Source organism: Diabrotica undecimpunctata, chromosome 1 (genome assembly GCF_040954645.1).
Source record: "Diabrotica undecimpunctata isolate CICGRU chromosome 1, icDiaUnde3, whole genome shotgun sequence".
Lineage (NCBI taxonomy): Eukaryota > Metazoa > Arthropoda > Insecta > Coleoptera > Chrysomelidae > Diabrotica > Diabrotica undecimpunctata.
Genome location: NC_092803.1, coordinates 39,389,585 through 39,411,579, shown reverse-complemented (window position 1 = coordinate 39,411,579; position 21,995 = coordinate 39,389,585). Strand labels below are relative to the sequence as shown.

Genomic DNA, 21,995 nt, shown 5'->3' with positions numbered 1-21,995 from the left:
TACGTGATTATGATTTTTGGCATGTTTTCTCAGATGCATGGTCAATATTGAAGATAATTCCTGAGATCCTCTACCACCATCTGTTTCGTTCCAGATATACATAAAGCTGTTGTTTTTGTTGAAGGAATGAATTCCGATGTAGACAATTTCGGGTATGGCAGTGCTTTTTTTAGGTCAAAAGTAGCAACATAGTGTTCATCTGGTGCGTCATCACTGTACGATTTTAGTACATCTCGAGCTTGTTTTGCTTTTGCTAGGTGAACATTTTTCTCAAAAATAAGTGAATTGTATGTCTCAGATTCAGTTGCTGCAGCTATTTTTAAGGACAGTTGATCACATTTGGACATACACTGAGCACAATCTGACTAGTCAACTGGATTTGATCCACTGTGTCCCAAAATAATACGACACATTGTTCCGAGACATAGTAAAATAACGCCATATGTTTATTATTGCGGTAACTTTGGACGTGGTTTGTTATAGCACCGAAAAGATTTCTATTTGTAGAACATAACAACTTAATTTTCGTAAAAAGTTGACTTAATCCACTATGGTTCTGAACGCCTCATATATCAATTTACACAAAACAAACCTTAGCTCTTACAAACATATCGAAACCATTCCATACTATAAGACAAGAACAATAAGGATCATTTTTTTTAAATGTTGATCATAGTTATATTTGAAAGTACTTGTAGCCACTTTAAATTTATTTCAATTCACAATTGTTCAGTGGCGTGTTTAAGATATAAATAAATTTTTAGATAATGGGATACTAATAATGTTTTTCCTTTATTGAAAAGCGTTGTTTCGTCTGGTAATATCGAGAATCTCGGAATATTCTCCATATTTCAAGGACAATTCCTTCTGGTCCAGTAATAACAAGTCACAAATTATTTATCATACATCAAAATTTAATTTAACTTAAATTCGATAGTGTTCACTTTGTAAACATTCACAAACAAAAAGAAAATAATTTAAACAAAACATAAACTGAAAATGTATCATATAAAAATAGAAATTATTTGTGTATTATCTTCCAGTTCTCGGTTTATTCAATTGGAATACAACAATCGTATTTACAAACGTGAAAAGTCTTATCAGTTTTCCAAAGAAGCTAGCTCTTTTGGGATTTTTTATTTTTGAGCTTCCAAGCGTTTTCACCTAACTGCTGAAGATGTCGTACTTTTTTTGCTCCCCATAAATACCATAGAAATCCTATTGCAACACAGATGAGCGTTTCTATATAGAAACCGTCTAGAACTGTCACGCATTTGCCTCCTACTTTTTCGCATAGCTAAAAGAGAAAAATATTATAAATATGATACATACATACACATATTATATACAGATAACGACATTGTTTTGTTGACCATAGGAATTAAGATTTATTGTAATCCCATCTCTATCATCTCCATCCCCATCAGTATATTTATTATAATGCACTACAACTAATTTTTTGGTTATTTTTTGGCCTTAATAGCAATACAAATAAATAAGTAAGTAAATAAGTAATATCCTTTATTGTCACTGAAAATTGTACAAATTCTATGGACAAAGCTTATAACAATAAGACAAGAAAGAAGAAAAAAATCAGAATAAGAATCGTTTGTACTTTTTAATAAAAAAAACAATAAAATTCTTCCAAACTTAGACATAAAAAATACTACCTAATTAAGAACCTACAAACTTCGTAAGATGTACCTAACAAAAGATAAAAATTAGGAAAGCAGATTAATGAATTAAGGGCTCAAATATTCCACCTCCTTGTGCTAAACAGTAACCAAATCTGTCATACAGATTTCTCCTCATATTTTGGAGTAGGGCTGGTGTAATGCTTGCAGAGAAATGGAGTATTTTTGCCCCTAATTCGACTAGGTTTGTGGCCCTTTCAAATTGATGCCTATAAATGTTTTCTTTCTCTAAAATAATGTTTCGTTCTCTAAACCCCAAAAAAAGAAATCGTTAGGCGCTCAGTCGCAGGATCTAGCGGGCCATTTAATTGTACCACGTGTACTTATCGGTCGATCAGGAAACGTTTAATTGAGGAAGTCAATTGCTCTAGCGTTGTGAGCCGAACACTCATCCTGTTGGAAATAATCCTCCTGAAAATTAACAGGAAGGCATCGATAGCCGGAATGATCTCATTCTGTAAAAGTTGTAAATATTTGGGCCCGTTTAGGTTTCTATCGATTAAAAATGGACCGACAATATGGTCACCTAACATCTCAGTCCAAAAATTTAACTTTTGCGGATACTGCGTTCGATCTGCAACACTGAGGTGCTTATTTTTCCGAGAATAATACCTTGCAACGGATGGATTGTGTTTTTTATGTAATGAAAATGAAGATTCGTCACAAAATAAAATATTTTTTTAAAAAGTGTACATTTTCATTCTGTTTATCTAACATAAATTCACAAAATTCCATCCGCCTAAAGTTATCTTCCGGAAACAGTTCTTGTGTTGGTTGTATCTTAAAACAGTGATACCCATTCCTTTTAAGAAATCGCTGGGCAGTTCGAGCATTCACGTTAACTCCCCTAGCAATTTGTACACTATTATAGGGTTCACTAGCTTCCACAAAAGCACAAATATCAATATCCCTGTTTTGACGCTCCTCATCGATAGGTCTAACACGTGGTTCATTACCTTCATGACACTTTTTACAACTGTTTACACATCCTGAAGTTTGGAAATGTTTAATGGTATTTTTAACTGTTGTAACACTTGCTGAGGGTCTATTTTCGAAGGCAACAATAAATAAATCAATTACTTCGCGTATCGAATGACCCTGAAAGTACCATGTTACAAGTTGCACTTAAAAATCATATTGTAAGTTAGTCTAGATTCTGCTTTTATCATAGTAAAACGTATTGTTATTATTTTGTGTTACATAAATAGTTTTTAAAAACATAGTTTTGGAAAACTCTAATATAATTTATATATATATAGTCGAGTTTTCGCAAAATTGGGATATGTAAAATAAATTTAAATTAATAACTATATATTATAGAAGTTTTTACTTCATTGTAAATTTCTGTAAACTAAATAAATTCTTGTTACAATTCTGATGCAATTTATTTGATATAGTGGAGCTCCTATCTACACAACTGGATCCTAAATATGGCCGCAATTTGTGACTCTTAAATAGTACTAAAGAGGTGGCGGAAATATCACAACAGTTAGACATTTAAAATATATACAGTGTATAAGCGATTATATAATGAATTAAAAAATCAGTTTATTTCTACTTACTACTTTTTCTTCGTTATTCCTACATATATTATCTACACTCTCAGCTCCTCCGTCACACCGTTTCCACGTCAACGGATCAACCCAATAGAGGGCAAGCATAGCCGGCCAATTACCTCCTAGATTCGTTAGGGTATTTAATAACGTCATATACGTTCCTCCGACTGAACTGTCACTGATTTTGGCAAAAAATGCCATTTGTGCAACAAACATGCAATACACGCACACCTAAAAACAATTAAAATAATCTTAAATGAAAAATTTAAGAATATATTTGATGAACAAATTTGAATTAAACGCTAATATTTTCAAATACTCTGTGTAGTTTATGTACACTTGTATTAACATATATTGTAATACACTTCATAAATTTTATGTAGTCAAGAATCAATGCTACCAACATGTTACTAAAAGAAATTAACAAATTTCTTGTATAAATTTACTTATTTTAAATTCATGGTGTTCTAAGGAAAGCGTATTCCTTTTCTTGAATATTTCTTTATTTATTGCGGAATAAAAATATCTATATATTTATCAAAACAATTATCAGATCGTCTGTTTCTCTTCGTCTTCCAGAGTGTGTAAAAAACTGATGTTAAAAATCTGTTAGAAATTATAAACAAGTATTTGGGGTTGTTTGTGTAAGATTTTATTTTCCTATATAATAACATAAATTGCTAGTGAACAAAATAGCCTCTTTATTTAATTATATAAACATTTATTTAGTTTAATTTAATCGTTAATATAAATTATTCAAGTATTTACTTACAATGGTTTATATCATGCTGAAATAAAAACTAAACCAAAACAGTTATGTATTTAAAAAAATACTGATGTTTATAAAGCATTCAACATTATTCCATTCTTTTCTCATGACTTCCAGTATAACTATTTATATTCAGATAAGTTTTGAATGGTAAATCTAAAGCATACAATATTTTAAATTTTGAATGTTAATTAAATACCTATTTCGATTAGAAATTTATAAAATAATAGATTTATTTACAACAATATCATTACAATACCTATATTCATCTGAAATATTATACTTTGAATACAATGACAAAATTCCTTGTCTTGAATATTTCTTCTTCTCAAAAATCTTTCATTTGAATGATTAGTCACTCCCGCATAAGAAATTGATATTGCATATATATGCAATGATATGGATGATACTCAGTTTGGGTTCCGCAAGGGACTGGGAACGAGAGATACATTGTTTGCTTTTAATGTACTCTCTCAAAGATGCTTAGATATGAACCTAGATATTTATTCCTGTTTCATCGACTTCGAGAAGGCATTCGACAGGGTCCGACATGAAAAACTAATAGAAATACTGAGAAACAAAGATATAGACAGACGAGACTTACGAATCATTATCAATCTGTATTGGAATCAAAAGGCCAATATAAAGATAGAAGAACAAAAGTCCGAAAATATAGATATAAAGGGAGGAGTAAGACAGGGCTGTGTTCTGTCACCATTACTGTTTAACGTGTACAGTGAAGCCATATTCCAGGAAGCGATAGCGGATCTGGGTGATGGAATCTCTGTAAACGGAAGAATAGTAAATAAGATAAGATTCGCTGATGACACCGTTATAATGGCAGACACCCTGGAATCGCTACAAGAATTGGTAAATAGAATTAACGATTATTGCATTAGATACGGACTAAAAATAAATAAGAGAAAAACTAAATTCATGATTGTCTCAAAAACGCAACATGGAAATGAAAGATTAATGATAGAGCAAACCCAAATAGAAAAAGTAGAGACATATAAATATCTGGGAACCTGGGTTGATGACAAAAATGACCAAAGCAGAGAAATCAAAGTCCGAATTGAAACTGCAAGGCAAGCATTTGTGAAAATGAAGACAATGCTTACCAACAGAGACCTTCAGTTGCATCTCAGATTGAGGGCTCTAAGATGTTACATATTTTCTATCTTACTATACGGAATGGAAGCTTGGACATTGAAGAAACAACACATAAGGAAAATAGAAGCGTTAGAAATGTGGTGTTACAGAAGAATATTAAAAATTCAGTGGGTTCAAAGGATTACCAATGCTGAGGTACTACGACGTCTAAATAAGGAGTTAGAAATTATGAACAGCATAAAAAGAAGAAAACTAGAATATTTGGGTCACATAACCAGAGGAGAAAAATATGAGCTACTGAGAATTATTATGCAAGGAAGGATCCAAGGAAGAAGAAGCATAGGAAGAAGACGCATCTCCTGGCTGAAGAACCTTAGAGAATGGTTTAACTGTAGTTCACTACAACTTTTCAGAGCAGCAGCTAACAAAGTGACCATAGCCGTTATGATATCCAACCTCCGATAGGAGATGGAACTTTAAGAAGAAGAAGCAGAAGAAATTCAAAATGTAACCTAACTTGTTCACAATTCAACACATATTTAAAGAAAATAAGATAAAAGTAGAAGAAGAACTAACTGACTCTATTGAAACTGGCAATGGGATAAGACAGGGAGATTCCCTAAGTCCTCTATTGTTTAACCTGATGGTTTAACAATAGAGGACTATAGATGAAATAATAACAAAAGTAAGAACTAAAAGAGGATACCAAATGGGAGAAAAACAATTTAATATAATCTGCTATGCAGATTATTTTAAATTTGCAGACGCAATACTACTCTCTCAAAATGAAGATGATTTACAACGTATGATGCACCAATTTAATATAACCGCCAGAAAATTTAACATGTTAATTTCCCCAACAAAGAAAAAATGTATGGCTACAACGGCAAATTTACTAAGACGTAAATTGGAGCTGGAAGGTCAGATAATAGAACAAGTGATGGAGTTTAAATATATACATATCACATTATTTAGCTACGGAAAGCTCGAAACTGAAGTGGAAGATCATGTGAATAGAGCAAACAGAGCAGCAGGCTGCCTGAATGAAACAATATAGAGAAATACAAATATCGGGAAAGAAATGAGAGGCAGAATTTACAAAATAGTCATCAGACCAATAAGGACATACGCGGCAGAAACAAGACGTGACACAGAGAGGACAAAAAGGATGTTAGAAACAGCAGAGATGAAAAATTGATGCTAAGACACTATGGGACAGAGCTAGAAGTACAGATATACCACGCGACGTAGATGCGAAGTGGAGAACATCAAGAAATAGAAGAATAGAATGGAACGATCATACAAGTTGAATGACAACAAATAGAGTAGTGAAGACGGCAAGAGACGGTTCCCCAATAGTTTGACGATCAGTAGGAAATCCACGAAAACGATGGAACGACAACTTACTGGAGGCACATTGAAAACACAGTCATGTCTATATAAAAAGAAGAAGAAGAAGAATAAGTAATTTTTAATATATTATTATATGTAATGTTAATGTATATAATGTTGTATACAGTACATATTCCATATTTTCTAAAAAGAGTGGAAACTCAAAAATTACTCTAGAGGAATTTTTAAATTTATCACTTTTTTTAAGCTATGTCAAAATAAGAAATGATTTTTAGTATCCATATTTAAAATTTATGCAATATAAGGTTAAGTAAGAAAGATTGATATTGATGTAAACCAAGATAAAAACTTATGGAAGAATGTAATTAGGGAAGCCGATCCCACATGGCGATAAATGCAAAAAAACGTTGATGATGATTTATGTATTTAATTACTGATTTGATTTACACTCGGAGTCTTCCTATTTTTTAGACTACTTCCTCTATGGGTATTTCTATCTCAGATAGATATTTTTAAATCAGTTGAGTTTATCTTATTCGCCAGTTTATCGTATACATGAATAAAACATTTATCTTACCTGGTGAAGAGCGTAGCAGGCGAACAATAATATTACATAATAAAATGGTAGGCCATTTGAAGCGTCAGGTACTAAAGTTGGTGTTATAAATACTACAAAAGCTGCTACAAAGCCAAAAGCTAATCGATAAGGTATAGCTTTCAAGAATACATTTAGCGGTTTAGGCCCTAGAACATAAAATTAGTATTAGTATTAGTCACAGGAATAAAAAAGTTGTACAGTAGGCGGTACTGTAGTTGTACAATAGCGCGAAAATTCAATAAAGCAATTTTATTAGTTATTTATTATTTTTATAGATTTTAATAACATTGAAAAAGTTTACATGTTGCATAACGGACTCTCCTCGTCGCGTAAATGGACTCTTCCAACTTTTTACTGTAGCTGCTATTTCGTAAAGTCATATATAATATGTGCTGCTTAGAGTGTAGATATAGATAGTATAAATATGAAAATTCTGTATACTCTTCAATCTGGCTCTGGAAAAAGTGACGTGTGTCACAAATCACAACCACCGGTTGAGTATATATTAAATCAGTGCAAATCCTTGGCTGATGATATCAATATTGTTGTGAGAATGGAAAACACTGTACGAGAGGCGTACACTAAAAGAATCAACTACAAAAATGGGTTTATTAATAAACACCAACAAAACGAAGTATATGAAAATAAGCACGCAACCACAAATCCTACGAACACTTGTTATGGAAAATTACGTAATCGAAGCAGTTAACGAATTTGTATATCTGGGGTATCTCGTTAATACTGAGAATAATACTACAGCAAGATAAACGACAGAATTTATACAGACAACAGATGCTATTTTGGGCACAATCTCCTTCTTAAATCCTCAATTATATCTAGAAATACAAAAGTAAAATTCTACAAAACAATAATACGACCAATCCTAACATAACGTTCAGGGACCTGAACTCTAACAAAAAGTAATAAAAAACATGTTAGGATGTTTCGAAAGAAAAGTATTAAGATGTGACGTCTGATGTAAATAGGGCATGTAATGCGGATGGAACAAAATGACCCAGCTAGAAAAACGCTCCTTGATAGACCCATTGGTTAGAGAAGAAAAGGAAGATCCAGAACAAGGTTCCTTGATAACATCGATGAAGACATGAGAAATATAGGAATACGTGCTTGGCGAGGAAGGCGATGGATAGAGAGCCCAGGAGAGAAATTCTTGAGGAAGCTAGAACCCACGCAAAGTTGTAAAGCCAGAATGATGATGATTGATAACCTCAGGGAGACCGGACAAGGCACATAAAAAAGAGGAAGTGTGATATATTCAAACCGTACGTTAGTTCCTTTATAGCGAGTTGTGTTATTTAATTAAAAAGACTAACTTCCATTTTGGAAGCATTCGGTTCGAGTCTGAAAAGTATATTAATATAATATAATATATAATATTAATATAATTAATATAATTAGTAAACAGCATCAAAAAGAAAAATGGCAAACATATTATCGAAACACGAGAACTGGAAATAATTACAAACAAATGCAGCCTGAAATACCCATAAAAAGATGGTTTCATACTCTATCAAATCGCCATTTCATAAGGGTTATAAACAGATTAAGATCTAATCATGCTCTTACCCCCCTTCATATGTACAAGTTGGGTCTAGCGGAGTCACCTAATTGTAAGTGTGGAAAAGAAGGTAACTTATTACATATTTTTCTTGAATGTTCCCACGAATCAGTAAACATAAACAAATTTTATGATAATCTTATTATATTAAAAATTCCACTTCCCGTCTACCTGAACAATTTGATTTTCTCTAGAGATATCAATATATTAAAAACGATTTACGAACATATCAAAAACTGTAAATATAAATTGTAGCTTAGAACTAACTTATATTTAAGTAAATATTGTATTATAGCAAAAAAAAAAAAAAAAAATTTATAAAATTAATAATAATAATATAAAGAAAAAAAAAATCATAAAGAATTAAAAAAAAGGAAGATGTAAACCTCCGAGATGTTGAATCGGGTTATGTCTTAGCGCAGGAAAAAAAAAATAAAAAATAAAAAAAAAAAAATTTAAAAAGAAAAAAAAAAAAGGATTAAAAAATAAGTTGTAATTTATTACTAATTGCATGTTAGATTGTACGGATGATTATATGTTTATTCCTCTAATTGTAAAAAATTCCTCTGATTGTAAAAATTGTTTGTCTTTCAATTTGTCTGGCATTGTCAGTTTAAAAAAACTCTGGTACTGTTTTGTGACCAACAAGGGACACATTATTTTTGACACTTTATGTATATGCTTTCTGGTTACGCTTATCATAAGGCCAACAAATCTGTGGTAATTTTTGCCATCAGGTATATACTACATTTTTTAAAAATTTACACAGATCTGTGGATAACCTAATCCAGTTGCTTCTTATCAGAAATAGAAATAATCAAATTATTGATTTTTTGTAAAGCCAAAAATTGAAAAACCAAAGCATGTGGAAGGTCCAAATTTATTTTAAAAAAAGGGCTGAATATGGAAAAGCCCTGAAAAGCAACCCTTTCTTCAAATGTCAAATATATAACTTCAACGATAGAGTGTAATCTTTCCATAAACGATGCAATATTTACGCAGATTGCATAATTAACATCAGTCTATTTGACACAACATGGCAATATTTTAATATGATCTACGGGCCACTAGTATAACTGTACAAGATCAATTATTGTGCAAGATATTGATGACAACGTTTGATTATCTAGGGACCGTTTAAGATTAAAAATTCTCAGTGGCAATTATCGAAATGTCAAACTTATTTCAAAGTGACACTTTCAGTATATTACAAGAAAACCACGAAATTTATTTAGAACCGTATATTCCCGACAGAAATTATTCGCAAATACATCAAGTGGCAATAGAATGTAATGATTTGGCGCAAAAAATCACGTCAATATGTGAGTTATACACAAGAAGTATTGATGAGACATTTAAGAAGAAAGCAGCCACTATAATACAAAACTTTCTGATTCGATCTAGAAATAGACGAATATTCAGGGATGTTATGAATAATTTAAACGAATTAAAGCATAAAAACCCCGTAGTGGTGCTAAAACAGGTAAGTGTACCTATATAGTACGTTTAAATAATTGACTCTAATACTGATTCATTTTTTTTCTATGCTGAATATATATTGCCTATTTTGTACTTATGAAATAATTATCAACGTATTATTGCATCTCCAGTACAAAAAAATGGATTAGACGTCTTTTAAATCGCGTACAAGCCAAGTTCACGAGCTGTTCGCGAACAGTTGTGTGGACGAAAGTTCGTAATGGGTTAGCGAACAATTCCCTGTTCACTCAAAGTTCGCTGGGATAGCGAACACCAAAGGGTTTGTTCGAGAATAACCAGTTAGTAAACAAACGGTCAGGACGTCTTGGAGTTCGCTTAAACCAAAAAGAGGTTATGTTCATTATTTACTTTAGTTTGAGGTTATATTTCAACGTGCTGTTTTTTTATTGTTATTTATTTTCACATACTTCTGGTACAATTGTTGAAATACTTTGTTTTTATATTTTGAACAGGTCATTAGGCTAGTAAACGAATCTCCAGTTGCTAAAAAACGTTTGATACAAGTGGGCCAATACTATTTATTAATTCTTCAAAATCTGATTTACTCATACAGTTAAAATGATTAAATAACCACTTATGCCAAATATCTCAATAAATGAGATCCTCCATAAACCTAATAACTTTTGAATAAATTTCGTTGCCACTATTTTCATTTTCCACGCTTTTTCTTTTGTTTATCAGAATCAATTTTAATATAAAGAAATGCAGCACAAGCAACTAATTATAGTCCGGTAAAATAAGGATGCAACCTCAGAATGAAAGATAATAAGCTGAAAATTTGCATACGTCTTTATTTTGATGGTATAAAACTTACCTCAAAAGTCTCATATAATCACGTGTCCGCGACTTAAGATATTTAAGGTCAAAGGTCACGAAAATGAGTTTTCTGCAAATATCTCGTTTCCCTTACACTTTATGACATTTAAGGTGGTAAGAAAAATTGTAGAATGGAAAATTCTCTTCAATTTTTGTCTGAAGTACTTTTATGTACCTTCAACCCTTCTTAAGATAGAGCGCAAAGAGTGGGGGACCGCTTACCTGTGTATACGGTAACGCGAAGTCAGCCAGTAGGATTCAATAAATAATAAGTTATATAGTTAATTATTCACTTAAAATACTATTATTATCATTAAATTTTTATTATTTATTATTTAATAAACTATATTTATAGATATTAATTATAAAATATATATTTTTTATATAATATTTATTTTATTTTTAACAGTGTTGAGTCTTGTTGATTTGATGAACTGGGTGTATCGAAAAGAGTCTATATCGTCTTCTGATGTTGGAGCATTATACGCTGCTAAGAAAATACGTACTCCATTTTCAAATAATTCTTGTACAGAGCAGTTTTTTTGTTGAAATAGTTGAGGTGACTGATGTAAATGGTGATTTTTTTCGAACATTTTAGTAAACGATATTTTACCTTTCCTATAAATCGCAGAAGTCGAATCACATCCACTAAACGCGTGTAAAAAGCAACCGCCGTACAAGAGATTTGTATTTCGAGATATAATATTCGTAGTAATATGGACGAAAAGTATTTTATTTAATATTGTATGTTTGTTAAAAATAAAATAAATATTATATAAAAAATATATATTTTATAATTAATATCTATAAATATAGTTTATTAAATAATAAATAATAAAAATTTAATGATAATAATAGTATTTTAAGTAAATAATTAACTATATAACTTATTATTTATTGAATCCTACTGGCTGACTTCGCGTTACCGTATACACAGGTAAGCGGTCCCCCACTCTTTGCGCTCTATCTTAAGAAGGGTTGAAGGTACATAAAAGTACTTCAGACAAACATTGAAGAGAATTTTCCATTTTACAATTTTTCTTACCACCTTAAATGTCATAAAGTGTAAGGGAAACGAGATATTTGCAGAAAACTCATTTTCGTGACCTTTGACCTTTAATATCTTCAGTCGCGGACACGTGATTATATGAGACTTTTGAGGTAAGTTTTATACCATCAAAATAAAGACGTATGCAAATTTTCAGCTTATTATCTTTCATTCCGAGGTTTGCCCCCTTTTTTGCCTTATTTTACTGGATTATTAGTCATTATCGATAATTAGCAAGAGAAATGCGAGCCACTCATTTAGACTCAGTAGACGACTTGTTCGCAAACGGCACACGAGCTGTTCGTGAATCGCAATTTTGGTCTTTAAGAGCCTTTAGATAGCTCCGTGATAGTTCTTAATTTTTTTTACAGCGACAAACACATTGTAAACAGTCTCGTAACTAGTGAGTGAAAGTGCATCCATACCAATCAAAAAGAAATAAACAGTCTACGATCACTATACATACAACAATATATAATTTACTAACCTAAAAACAGGAAACACGAGGAACAACAAAATGCTTTAAGGCATAAAACTGTCAAAGACAGAGATATGAGGCAACAAGTAATTTCAAATTAACCTTTTAAAAAGGGTTTTCTGCGAACGAAGACTCCGTCTTCCACCTCAACATTTGGAAAATTACACATAGGAACAAATTCTTTCGAATGGAAGTATCTGATACTTTTCATACACAGAAACTTTCTATGGAATAAAAAGAAAGACCAAAGGTGAAGATAGCGATAAAGAAAAAAATAAAAAGATGAATATTTTTGCCAGACGAAGGGTCAAAGCTGGACAAGATATTTGAAATAATGAATAATCTAACTAGCCAAATATAAGAACAGATCATAAGAAAAACACAGAGGTGATCGATTACCTAATTATCGAAAGGAGACGTTCCAATTAAATGTGGCGTGAGACAGGACTACAAACTAAGCCGTATGATATTTAACATGTATTCTGAGATTGTATTCTAAAACGCAGTTGAAGGTTCAGAAGAGGGCATAAAAGTGGATGGTAAATTAATAAATCACTTAAGATATGCCAATATGTTATAATTGGGGAGAGTCCTGAAGGTCTACAGCGTCTGATTGACAAGATATCAGTTGAAGGAGATCTATTGATCCTATATCAACACCGCAAAAACGAAGATATTAGTGGTAAACCGGAATCCGAATCAACCAGTGCACATAAATGTATACGGTACAGAGATAATCAAAGTCTCTAAGTTTAAATGACTACTACCGACTAGAATGCTAAAAAATGGCAGATTTTCAACAATTTTTCTTTATCCTTTTTATTATATACGACAATTAAACTTCTATTATCAAACAACTTTTGAAGATTACAAAAATGTCATGTTTTTTGCCATTGTTAATGTATTTTAATGATAACACCGAAAATTTTTCGTCCAAAAACTACTGCTCTTTGGCGGCGTATTAATTTCTGCAATAGCAAATCTGAAACATAAAATTCGAGAAGAATTTTAAAAAAGAAGTGCCCTTACGTGATAGTTTATCAGAAAAATTGAAAATTCTTTAAAAAAATGGCGGACATTTGAAAAAAATGTTCAAAAATTGACCTCTTTTTCGACTTTTTCAAGTCACAATTTTTTTGTGGTCAAATTGTAGTAAACTATCATAGAAAAAAAACCAAAACAAACCAAATGTATCAGGGTTTAATAAAATCGACGAATTAGATCCGGAGATTAAAGATTTTGAGAAAAACTATGTTTTTAAAACTGGCGGGTAGTTAATCTTCGGATCTAGTCGATCGATTTGAATTAACCTTGATGTATTTTGTTTGTTTTGGTTTTCTCTATGATAGTTCTCTACCACAAATTGATCTGATAACATAGTAATAAATTTTTTGTGACTGAAAACAAAAAAAGGTAATTTTTTAACAATTTTTTCGAATGACTGCCATTTTGTTTATTTTTTAAGAATTTTCAGTTTTTCTTGTATAAACTATTACGTAAGAGCACTTCTTTTTTTAAACCCTTCTCGAGTTTTATATTTCAGATTTGTCGTTCCAGAGATTAACTGTCCGCCATGGAGCAGTACTTTTTGGGACGAAAAATTTTTGGTGCCATCTTTAAAATACAGGAACAATAGAAAAAAACTGACAAAAAAAGTTGTGTAATCATCAAAAGTTATATAATAATATAAAAAAAAGTTTTTTTTTAATATGTGTCATTTTTTAGCATTCTAGACGGTAGAGTAGTACCTTAAATACCTGGCAGCTGGATCAGTGAAGATCTGAATCGACTTAAAAATCCGATCTCCCGAATTGAAATGGTCAGGGCAAACTTTTTGAAAATGAACTGGGTATATAAACTAATTTATGGATTTCCCATACAGCCACTTGGAAGTTTTCCACCGAAAAAGCAGAGAAGGTGAGCTCATTTAAATCATAAAAAAGCGTAAAACTGCATATCTCGAATTTGTAATGCGAAACAACCGATACGATTTTTTCAGCTCGTAATGAAGGGTAATATTGAGGGCAAACATGGACCATGAAGAAGACAGTATTCCTGGCTTAAAATCATACGAGATTGGATAGATTTAAGCTCGAACGATGTGCTTAAAATCACCCAAAACAAAGAAAAATCTGCCAAAATTGTGTTTATTTTACATAGGAGAAGAAAGTCGAAGAATATAAATATGTTCAGATGTAAAGGTGCTTAATTCCCAATTAGGGTTTGTTAAAGGAATGTATTATCTTATTCCATTGGCTTTCATAATCTTCGACGACTTCTTACGTTTATATTTTCATCCGGTAAGTCGAAGTCAGTACTATTTAATATTTTCCTAGTTATGGCCAACTAAGAAGAATGTTGTGAGGCGCCACTGATTTGGATACTCTTAATAAAGTGTCATATCGTGATCAATGTCAACACCGTTCGAATTCTAGTGGCGTGAGATTAAGAATATGCGCTGGTTATTCTAGATGTTACATGTAATAAAACATTATTTCCGCTTATTTACCATTTCTGACTATATTTTCATCGGATTTCCTATCTAGTTTTTGCAAAATATTTTTTTGAAGTCTCTTCGATTATTTATATATTTAGCTCTATTTCCTGATATACTGATACGCAAATAAAGTTAAAACTATATCAAAAAGTCTTGTTTTAGATATTGCAGAGTCAATTTTGCACTTGATGTATTACAGCACGCGTTATTTTGACAGTAGAGCATGCGCAGATGTGCTGTTTGGCTTACGCTGCATCATTGAAAATACGGCCTGCCGTTATTAGAGGAGCCGTTACGCTGTGCGGAATTCGTTGCGCTATTTGCTTTCTCGGGTTATGTATGTTATTTGTCTTTCATCTAAACCAAGTTTATTAGTAATAATTTTCTAAAATGAGTACATCAGACAGTAGCATAATGCAACAATATAATTAATAATTTGAGATAATGATTGAGGTGACAAATTGAATAAAAGCTGAAGATCTTTAAGACTGCTGAGATATGCGAGCCTTCTCATCACTCAAGTAATGTAGAATGCAAATGCATTTACCACTAACAGAGTTTCTAGTATTGGTACGAATAAAATCTGGTAGGCGTAAAGCTCTTGCAAATGTAGGAATATCTCGTCTGCTAAACCTAAAATTTATTTTTACATCTGCTTGCAACATGTTTTCTAAATTAAATTCTTGATTTTGTGGGTGAAATACATGTTCTCCCACAATGTTATTTAAAATGAACTCTACATCATCATCATGAGCATTTGCTAAAATAAGTGCTTCTAAATAATGATCCATTTTCAATAATTTGCGAACAAATGAAAAGAAAACAAACAACGTAAATAACGCAACAAAGTATGCATAAGCTCAAGCAATATCTCTATTTGTGATGTGTCAGCCGTATGTCAAAACTGTCGAAATAGCGCGGTGTAAATAATGCAACGCAGCACTGTTAACTTTGCAATAACTCTCTAATAACTATCATGTTGCAGGTAAACTATGTACACGCACAAGTATTTGATGTTAGACATTTCAATTTGATTTTCCGACTGGATGGAAGTACGTTTCCACCCAATATAGTATATCATATTTGCCCCAAGATGGATTTAAGTATAGTCACTTTACGGACAGGAACTTTTGGACTTTCAGATCATCACTTTTATAGTAAATGGTATACGCTTAGTAATAACAAACATCAAATTTGCAAAATAAAATCAAAAAGTTCGGTAAGTTTGAAACCTAAACGACAGAGAAGAAAACACAAAGACGAGCACAAAAATGGTGTTACTTGGATCGAAAGTATGTATGAACAATAAAATGTTTTTTGAAAGGTTTTTGTTTATTTCTTTTATTTATAAAAACATTTCTGTATGGTCCAAGCTGTAGATTCAAAAATGAATAATTTTGAGCATTAATGAGTGAATTTTTGAAACCAGTTCAGCGTTACGAAGGGCAATGTTTGGAGTAACCTCCAAATCTGTGCAACTCCAAATTGTTGGCTATAATTTTTTTATGGCACTTTGCAAAAAATGGTGTTTTTTAATTATTTTTATTGTATTAAATCAATATTTTAGGGTAGAATGGGGACAATATTATAAAAGTACATAAATAAAGCTTTAATTTGAGTTGTGCTAAATTAAATTTTAACCAATAGTTTATGCAAGATTAACGTTTGAAGGTCCAAAAATGTCAACTTTTCGCCATTTTAAATTTTTGAAATAACTTTTGTAAAAATTCTTTTTTTATGCAAAAATCCTTTAATTGTAGCTCTTTTAATTATAAATCGAATAAAACTTCGTAAGATCTTTAATTTTAAAGCGAATATTTATTAATTTAACACGTTGAAGGACACCGACGTCTATAGCCGTCTTGGTGTTTAAAATTTATGTGACACCACAATATTTCGACGTCTATAGACGTCCTTCTATATACCCACGTTATAATGGCAGCGACGTGCTGAAACGTGGTTTTAGTATGTTATTCGGTTTGACTGTCACATCAAGCACTCCTCCCTGTCGATCGGATTCCGCTGTCATAACAGTGGGAGGCAAATAGGTAGACTACCTTACCGACTATTGTCAGTGTTTTTCAGTCAGTCTAATAGAACGGTGCGTGGTGCTATTCGGCGTTATTGTGTTGAAAAACATTTATTCTGCATTAAATTTGACTATAATTTTATGTATAACAGGGTAAGTGTTGTATATTTTCTAATATAAACCTTATTTTCGTAAATTTTCTAACCTCAAACATGATAAATTAGGACGTGCTATTTTATTGCAGTTTTGTTGAATAATATGGATCTTCGTCAAGAGCAACAGCTTTTAAAGTGGTTTGAAAAAGCTGACAGCGATGTGCCTTGGTCAGAGTCAGGGGATGATTCCGAACATGAACCATTCAGTGATGATGGAATGTTTGCTGGTGATTTGGATTATATACCCTCCGATTCGTGTGGTAGCGAGTCAGATAGAGATCGGCTATGTATGGAGGGATGAAGGAGCTGAGCGAGGTGTACCCTTTACCATGGATGAACTTATCGAGGCATTGGGTTCACTGAAAACTGGTAGGTCCGCAGGACTAGATCAGATACCACCTGAGGCGGTGAAGGGTCTAGGACGGGTGGAACCTGCGTGGCTTCTGGAACATATGAATGCACTGCTGGAAGCACAAACTTTTCCTGAGCCTTGGAGGACATCGAGGTTAATACTGCTTCCCAAAGCTAGGGAAAAGTATCGCCCCATCTGTCTGCTTCCATGCATCAGTAAGCTGTATGAAAGGATGCTGCGAGTACGCATAGACGACATGATTGAGAGGTCAGGTGGTTTATCAAGGAGGCAATTTGGTTTTTGTAAAGGGAAAAGCACGATTGATGCAATCATGAGTGTACTCGAAGCATTGCGCAACAGAGGGGATGAACATCGCTGGGCGGCTCTGCTGTTGTTTGATGTTAAGAACGCATTCAATACGTTGCAGTGGAACGAGGTAATGAAGGCAATGGAGGAGAGAGAATGTCCTGGTTACCTGATGAATGTGGTGGGGAGTATCTGTCCGAGAGAAGGATTATGGTGGAAAAGGGCACGATCGTGGACGTGACGGCCGGGGTACCCCAGGGATCTGTCTTGGGCCCGACGCTATGGAATCTGGCATATGACGGGGTTATGCACTGTGAATACGGAGAGGGTACAACCCCCTTCGCATTCGCGGATGACCTCGCTGTACTGGTAGTGGCTCGGGATGAGCCAGATCTCAAATACCGGGTTAGAAACGCAGGCGGCGTCGTAAAGAAATGGATGACGCAGCACGGACTGAAACTTGCGACAGAGAAAACCGAAGCCATTATTCTGAAGGGGACAAGGAATAGGCAAAATATTGAATTAAAATGTGCGGGAGCATGTCTAACACCTAAGAAACAAGTAAAGTATCTAGGAGTGACATTGCACCAGAATGGAAAATGAGGAGAGCACGTGCGGGAGGTGGTCCGGAAGGCTGCGAATAGTACGGCTGCGTTGGGGAGGGTGATGCCGAACATTGGAGGACCCAAATCCTAAAGGAGGGGGTCTTACACGGTGTTGTACAATCGATCGTCCTCTACGCGGCACCAGTCTGGAGCGAGGCGGTAGAGATAACTGCCTGTAGGAGTCTCATGACACGAGTAGACAGAACAAGTCTGTTGCGAGTGGCATGCGCCTACAGGACTGTGTCTGCGGCAGCCTTATGGACCATCACTGGATGTGTTCCGTTGCATGTTTTGACGGTCGAAAGAAAAGAGCTTTATGAGAGAAGAGGTCCAAACCTTACTGTGGCCGAGAAAAGACAGGAAAGGGAAAGGTCAGTTGAAAGATGGCAAGAAGAATGGAACAACACGGAAGATGTGGCACAGTGGACGAAAATTCTGATCCCGAACATAAGAGATTGGGTGGACTGTGGCCACAGGCGACTGGATTATTTCCTGACGCAGGTGCTCACAGGACACGGGTGTTTTAGGGCCTACCTTTATAGGATCGGAAAGGCTGATACAGATGAATGCCTATACTGTGGATACTCGGACACTGTGACACATACGATGTTAGATTGCAGCAGATGGATAGTGGAAAGGAACAGAATGGAGAGAGAGACAGGTGTGAATTTTGTTACAGTGAGAGAAATGATTGAGAGAATGATTGAAAATAAATTAGTTTGGACTAACATACACAGCTATATCCGTGCAGTGATCAAGAAAAAGGAAGAGGAAGAAAGACTGCTAAACCAACGCTAGAGGTAAGAGTGAATGATGCTGAAAGGTGAAGCTAGAAAAGTGGGTCACACTGTGTGAGTTGGAATGCGTGAGTCAGACTGTGGGGAAGGAGGAAATGCCCATCTGGAAATAATGCCGAACTAGGAGCGATGAGTGTCTTCTACGCGCTACCTGGAACGAGACAGGGAACCTCCTTGCTGATGAATAGAGTGTGGATGTGTATGAATGGAGAATGAATGAATAAAGCTAGTGATTCGGAAGTGATGCCGGCCTTACAGCGGCCATTCCGCTTCCGGATCGCTGGATGACAGAGGAGGGTCTGGTTTAGCAGGTAGGCGTTCGGCGTAGACTCGGCGACGAGAGGGCATTTTAAAGTACCTCGGGAACTATCGCCGGGAGTAGGAAGAACGAATCCTGCACTAAAGTTAGTCAGGCGGTGCCCTGGACTGAGATAAAAAAAAAAAAAAGGCAAAGTGTTCATGATCAAGAGACTGGTGGTGGGATATCAGAAGGCGAGGTTTCAAACCAAGATGATCCCACTCAGGAGGAGAATAACAGCCATGCAGAAAGTGAAAACAGTGAGGATGACGTCTGGGAAGAGGTTTATTCGGATATTCCTAATTTTAATTTTGATGTTGTTCAAAGCAGCATAAAAATTGAAGGCATTGTAAATATGTCACCAATTGAGGTTTTCCGTCAAATATGGAATGACGAGGTAATGAGCTGTTTAGTGGCCTGCACGAATCTTTACGGTACAAAGCTTGTAAACACAGTGCGTCCTAAAACAAGACACAGTAGATCACGCGAATTTAAGCCTGTGACAGTAAAGGAAATGGAGAAATTTCTGGGTCTGTGTCTGCTTCAAAGCATGGTAAAAATACCTGTCATTCGAAAGTTGTTCACGTATAGTCCCTTATATTACCATCCCGTTTTTTTTCATGTTATGAGTGGACGCCGATTTGAGAAAATTTTAAGATGTTTTAGTGCCACTTCCAACAATTTTGATCCTCAAGACCGTCTCCACAAGGTCAGAGATTTGTTGAATTTAATCATTCAAAACAGTAACTCCGTATATTCACCTGGTGAAGCATTATCTCTAGACGAATCAATGTTGCTTTTTAGAGGACGCTTAGTTTTTAGGCAATACATTAAAAATAAAAAAGCTAAATACGGAATAAAATTTTACTCTCTTACTACATCCAATGGTTACATTTTAAACCTGGAAATATATCAGGGACGAGCTCAGAATGAACCACAAGCAGGTTCCAAAACTGAAGCGTTTGTACTACGGCTTCTTAGACCTTACCTAAATAAAGGCCATCATGTTTATATGGACAATTTCTATAATAGTGTCTCGTTATCATCTAAACTGCTTGCATACAAAACCCACACAACTGGACATTACGTTCTAACCGACGAGGCAATTCAGCAGTTGTCACTAAAAAAAAACTTAGGAGGGGGGAGCACATATGGAGAAAAAAACAAAATGTCAGTGTGTATGTGAGTAAATGGAAGGATAAGCGCGATGTGCACGCAATTACAACGGCCTATCAGCCCAGAATTGTAAATGTAAGAAATAGATATGGGGTTGAAAAAATGAAACCGTGTGAAATAGATGGATACAACCAAAATATGTCAGGTGTTGATCGAAGTGATCAAATGCTGAGTTACTATAGCTGTCCCCGGAAAACCATTCGGTGATATAAAAAGGTAATATTTTACCTTTTCGATATAGCAGTCTGGAACTCTTACCATTTGTACAATTCTAGTACAAAGAACATTAAGTTCATTGAGTTTAGAGAATTTGTGGTAAAATCATTAATACAGATAGAAGACGCTAATGATGGTAGAAGTTTTGTGCATTACCAAAAAACAAAAAATAAATCAAAAACATCTACTGTGCAACACTTTTTGGAAAAAATCCCTCTTCCCGATAAATACAAGAAGGCCCATTTTTTCCTGAGATGCAGACAGTGTACTGTAGATAAAAACGCAAGGAGACAAGATACAGATGCGAGTCATGTCCAGAGAAGCCACCCCTATGTCCTGCATCTTGTTTTAAGTTGTGGCATCAATAGATATGTATTATGTAAGAAAAATAAAGGTTATTTTGGCAAAAGCAAGGAGACGTCTATAGCCGCCTGTGTCACAAATGGTATAGAAAAATGTTTATATTGTGCCACCGACGGCCATAGAGCTTCATTTTTTTTACAAAATCGTATTTTTTATATCCATAGCAACACACAGCTACAACAATTTTGTTTCTATCTTACTTATTAGTCAAGATACTGCAGAGCCATATCACGCGCACCTGTTAATTTCCGAGTGTCCGTCAACGTGTTAAAAACCGTTGTGAGTTATAATAAAATTGTGTACAGAATTGCAGATGGTTTAAATTAAACAATATATCTATCTATATAAATGGCTACGATGACAAATCACACTGTTTGTCAGTAAGGTAATTACGCCACCTAGGAAAGAAATCTACACTAACAACATCTGACGTTTCAATCATATTTTGATCTTGAAACGATACGGTTGATTTATTGCTAATTCATTCTACAAATTCACGATTCAAATCTTCTTAATCGGAAATTTTACTACTTCAGAGTAATTAATTTTTTCGCAAAATTACTAAAAATATCGGTTAGTGTAAGTGTATGCCAAGATCAATGACGGATAATATATATTTAACATACGCCATTGTGTAAGATACACATATACATACACTTACTATAAACATAGTTTCGGCCATATAAGTCTCCAGGGA

The 21,995-nt window shown here is 34.0% G+C and overlaps 1 protein-coding gene across 2 annotated transcripts in view; it reads right to left on the bottom strand.

Annotated features, from left to right (window-relative positions):
* Nucleotides 1–893: 893 nt before the first annotated feature.
* LOC140448213 (acetyl-coenzyme A transporter 1) overlaps nucleotides 894–21,995 on the bottom strand; it is a 27,223-nt gene continuing 6,121 nt past the window's right edge. For both annotated transcript variants that reach the window (XM_072541325.1, XM_072541330.1), the window contains exons 6-8: nucleotides 7,063–7,229; nucleotides 3,257–3,481; nucleotides 894–1,297 (exon numbers count right to left, since the gene is read on the bottom strand). In XM_072541325.1, the coding sequence (XP_072397426.1) occupies nucleotides 1,118–1,297; nucleotides 3,257–3,481; nucleotides 7,063–7,229 (572 nt within the window). In that variant the 3' untranslated portion in view covers nucleotides 894–1,117. The remainder of the gene's footprint in view (nucleotides 1,298–3,256; nucleotides 3,482–7,062; nucleotides 7,230–21,995) is intronic.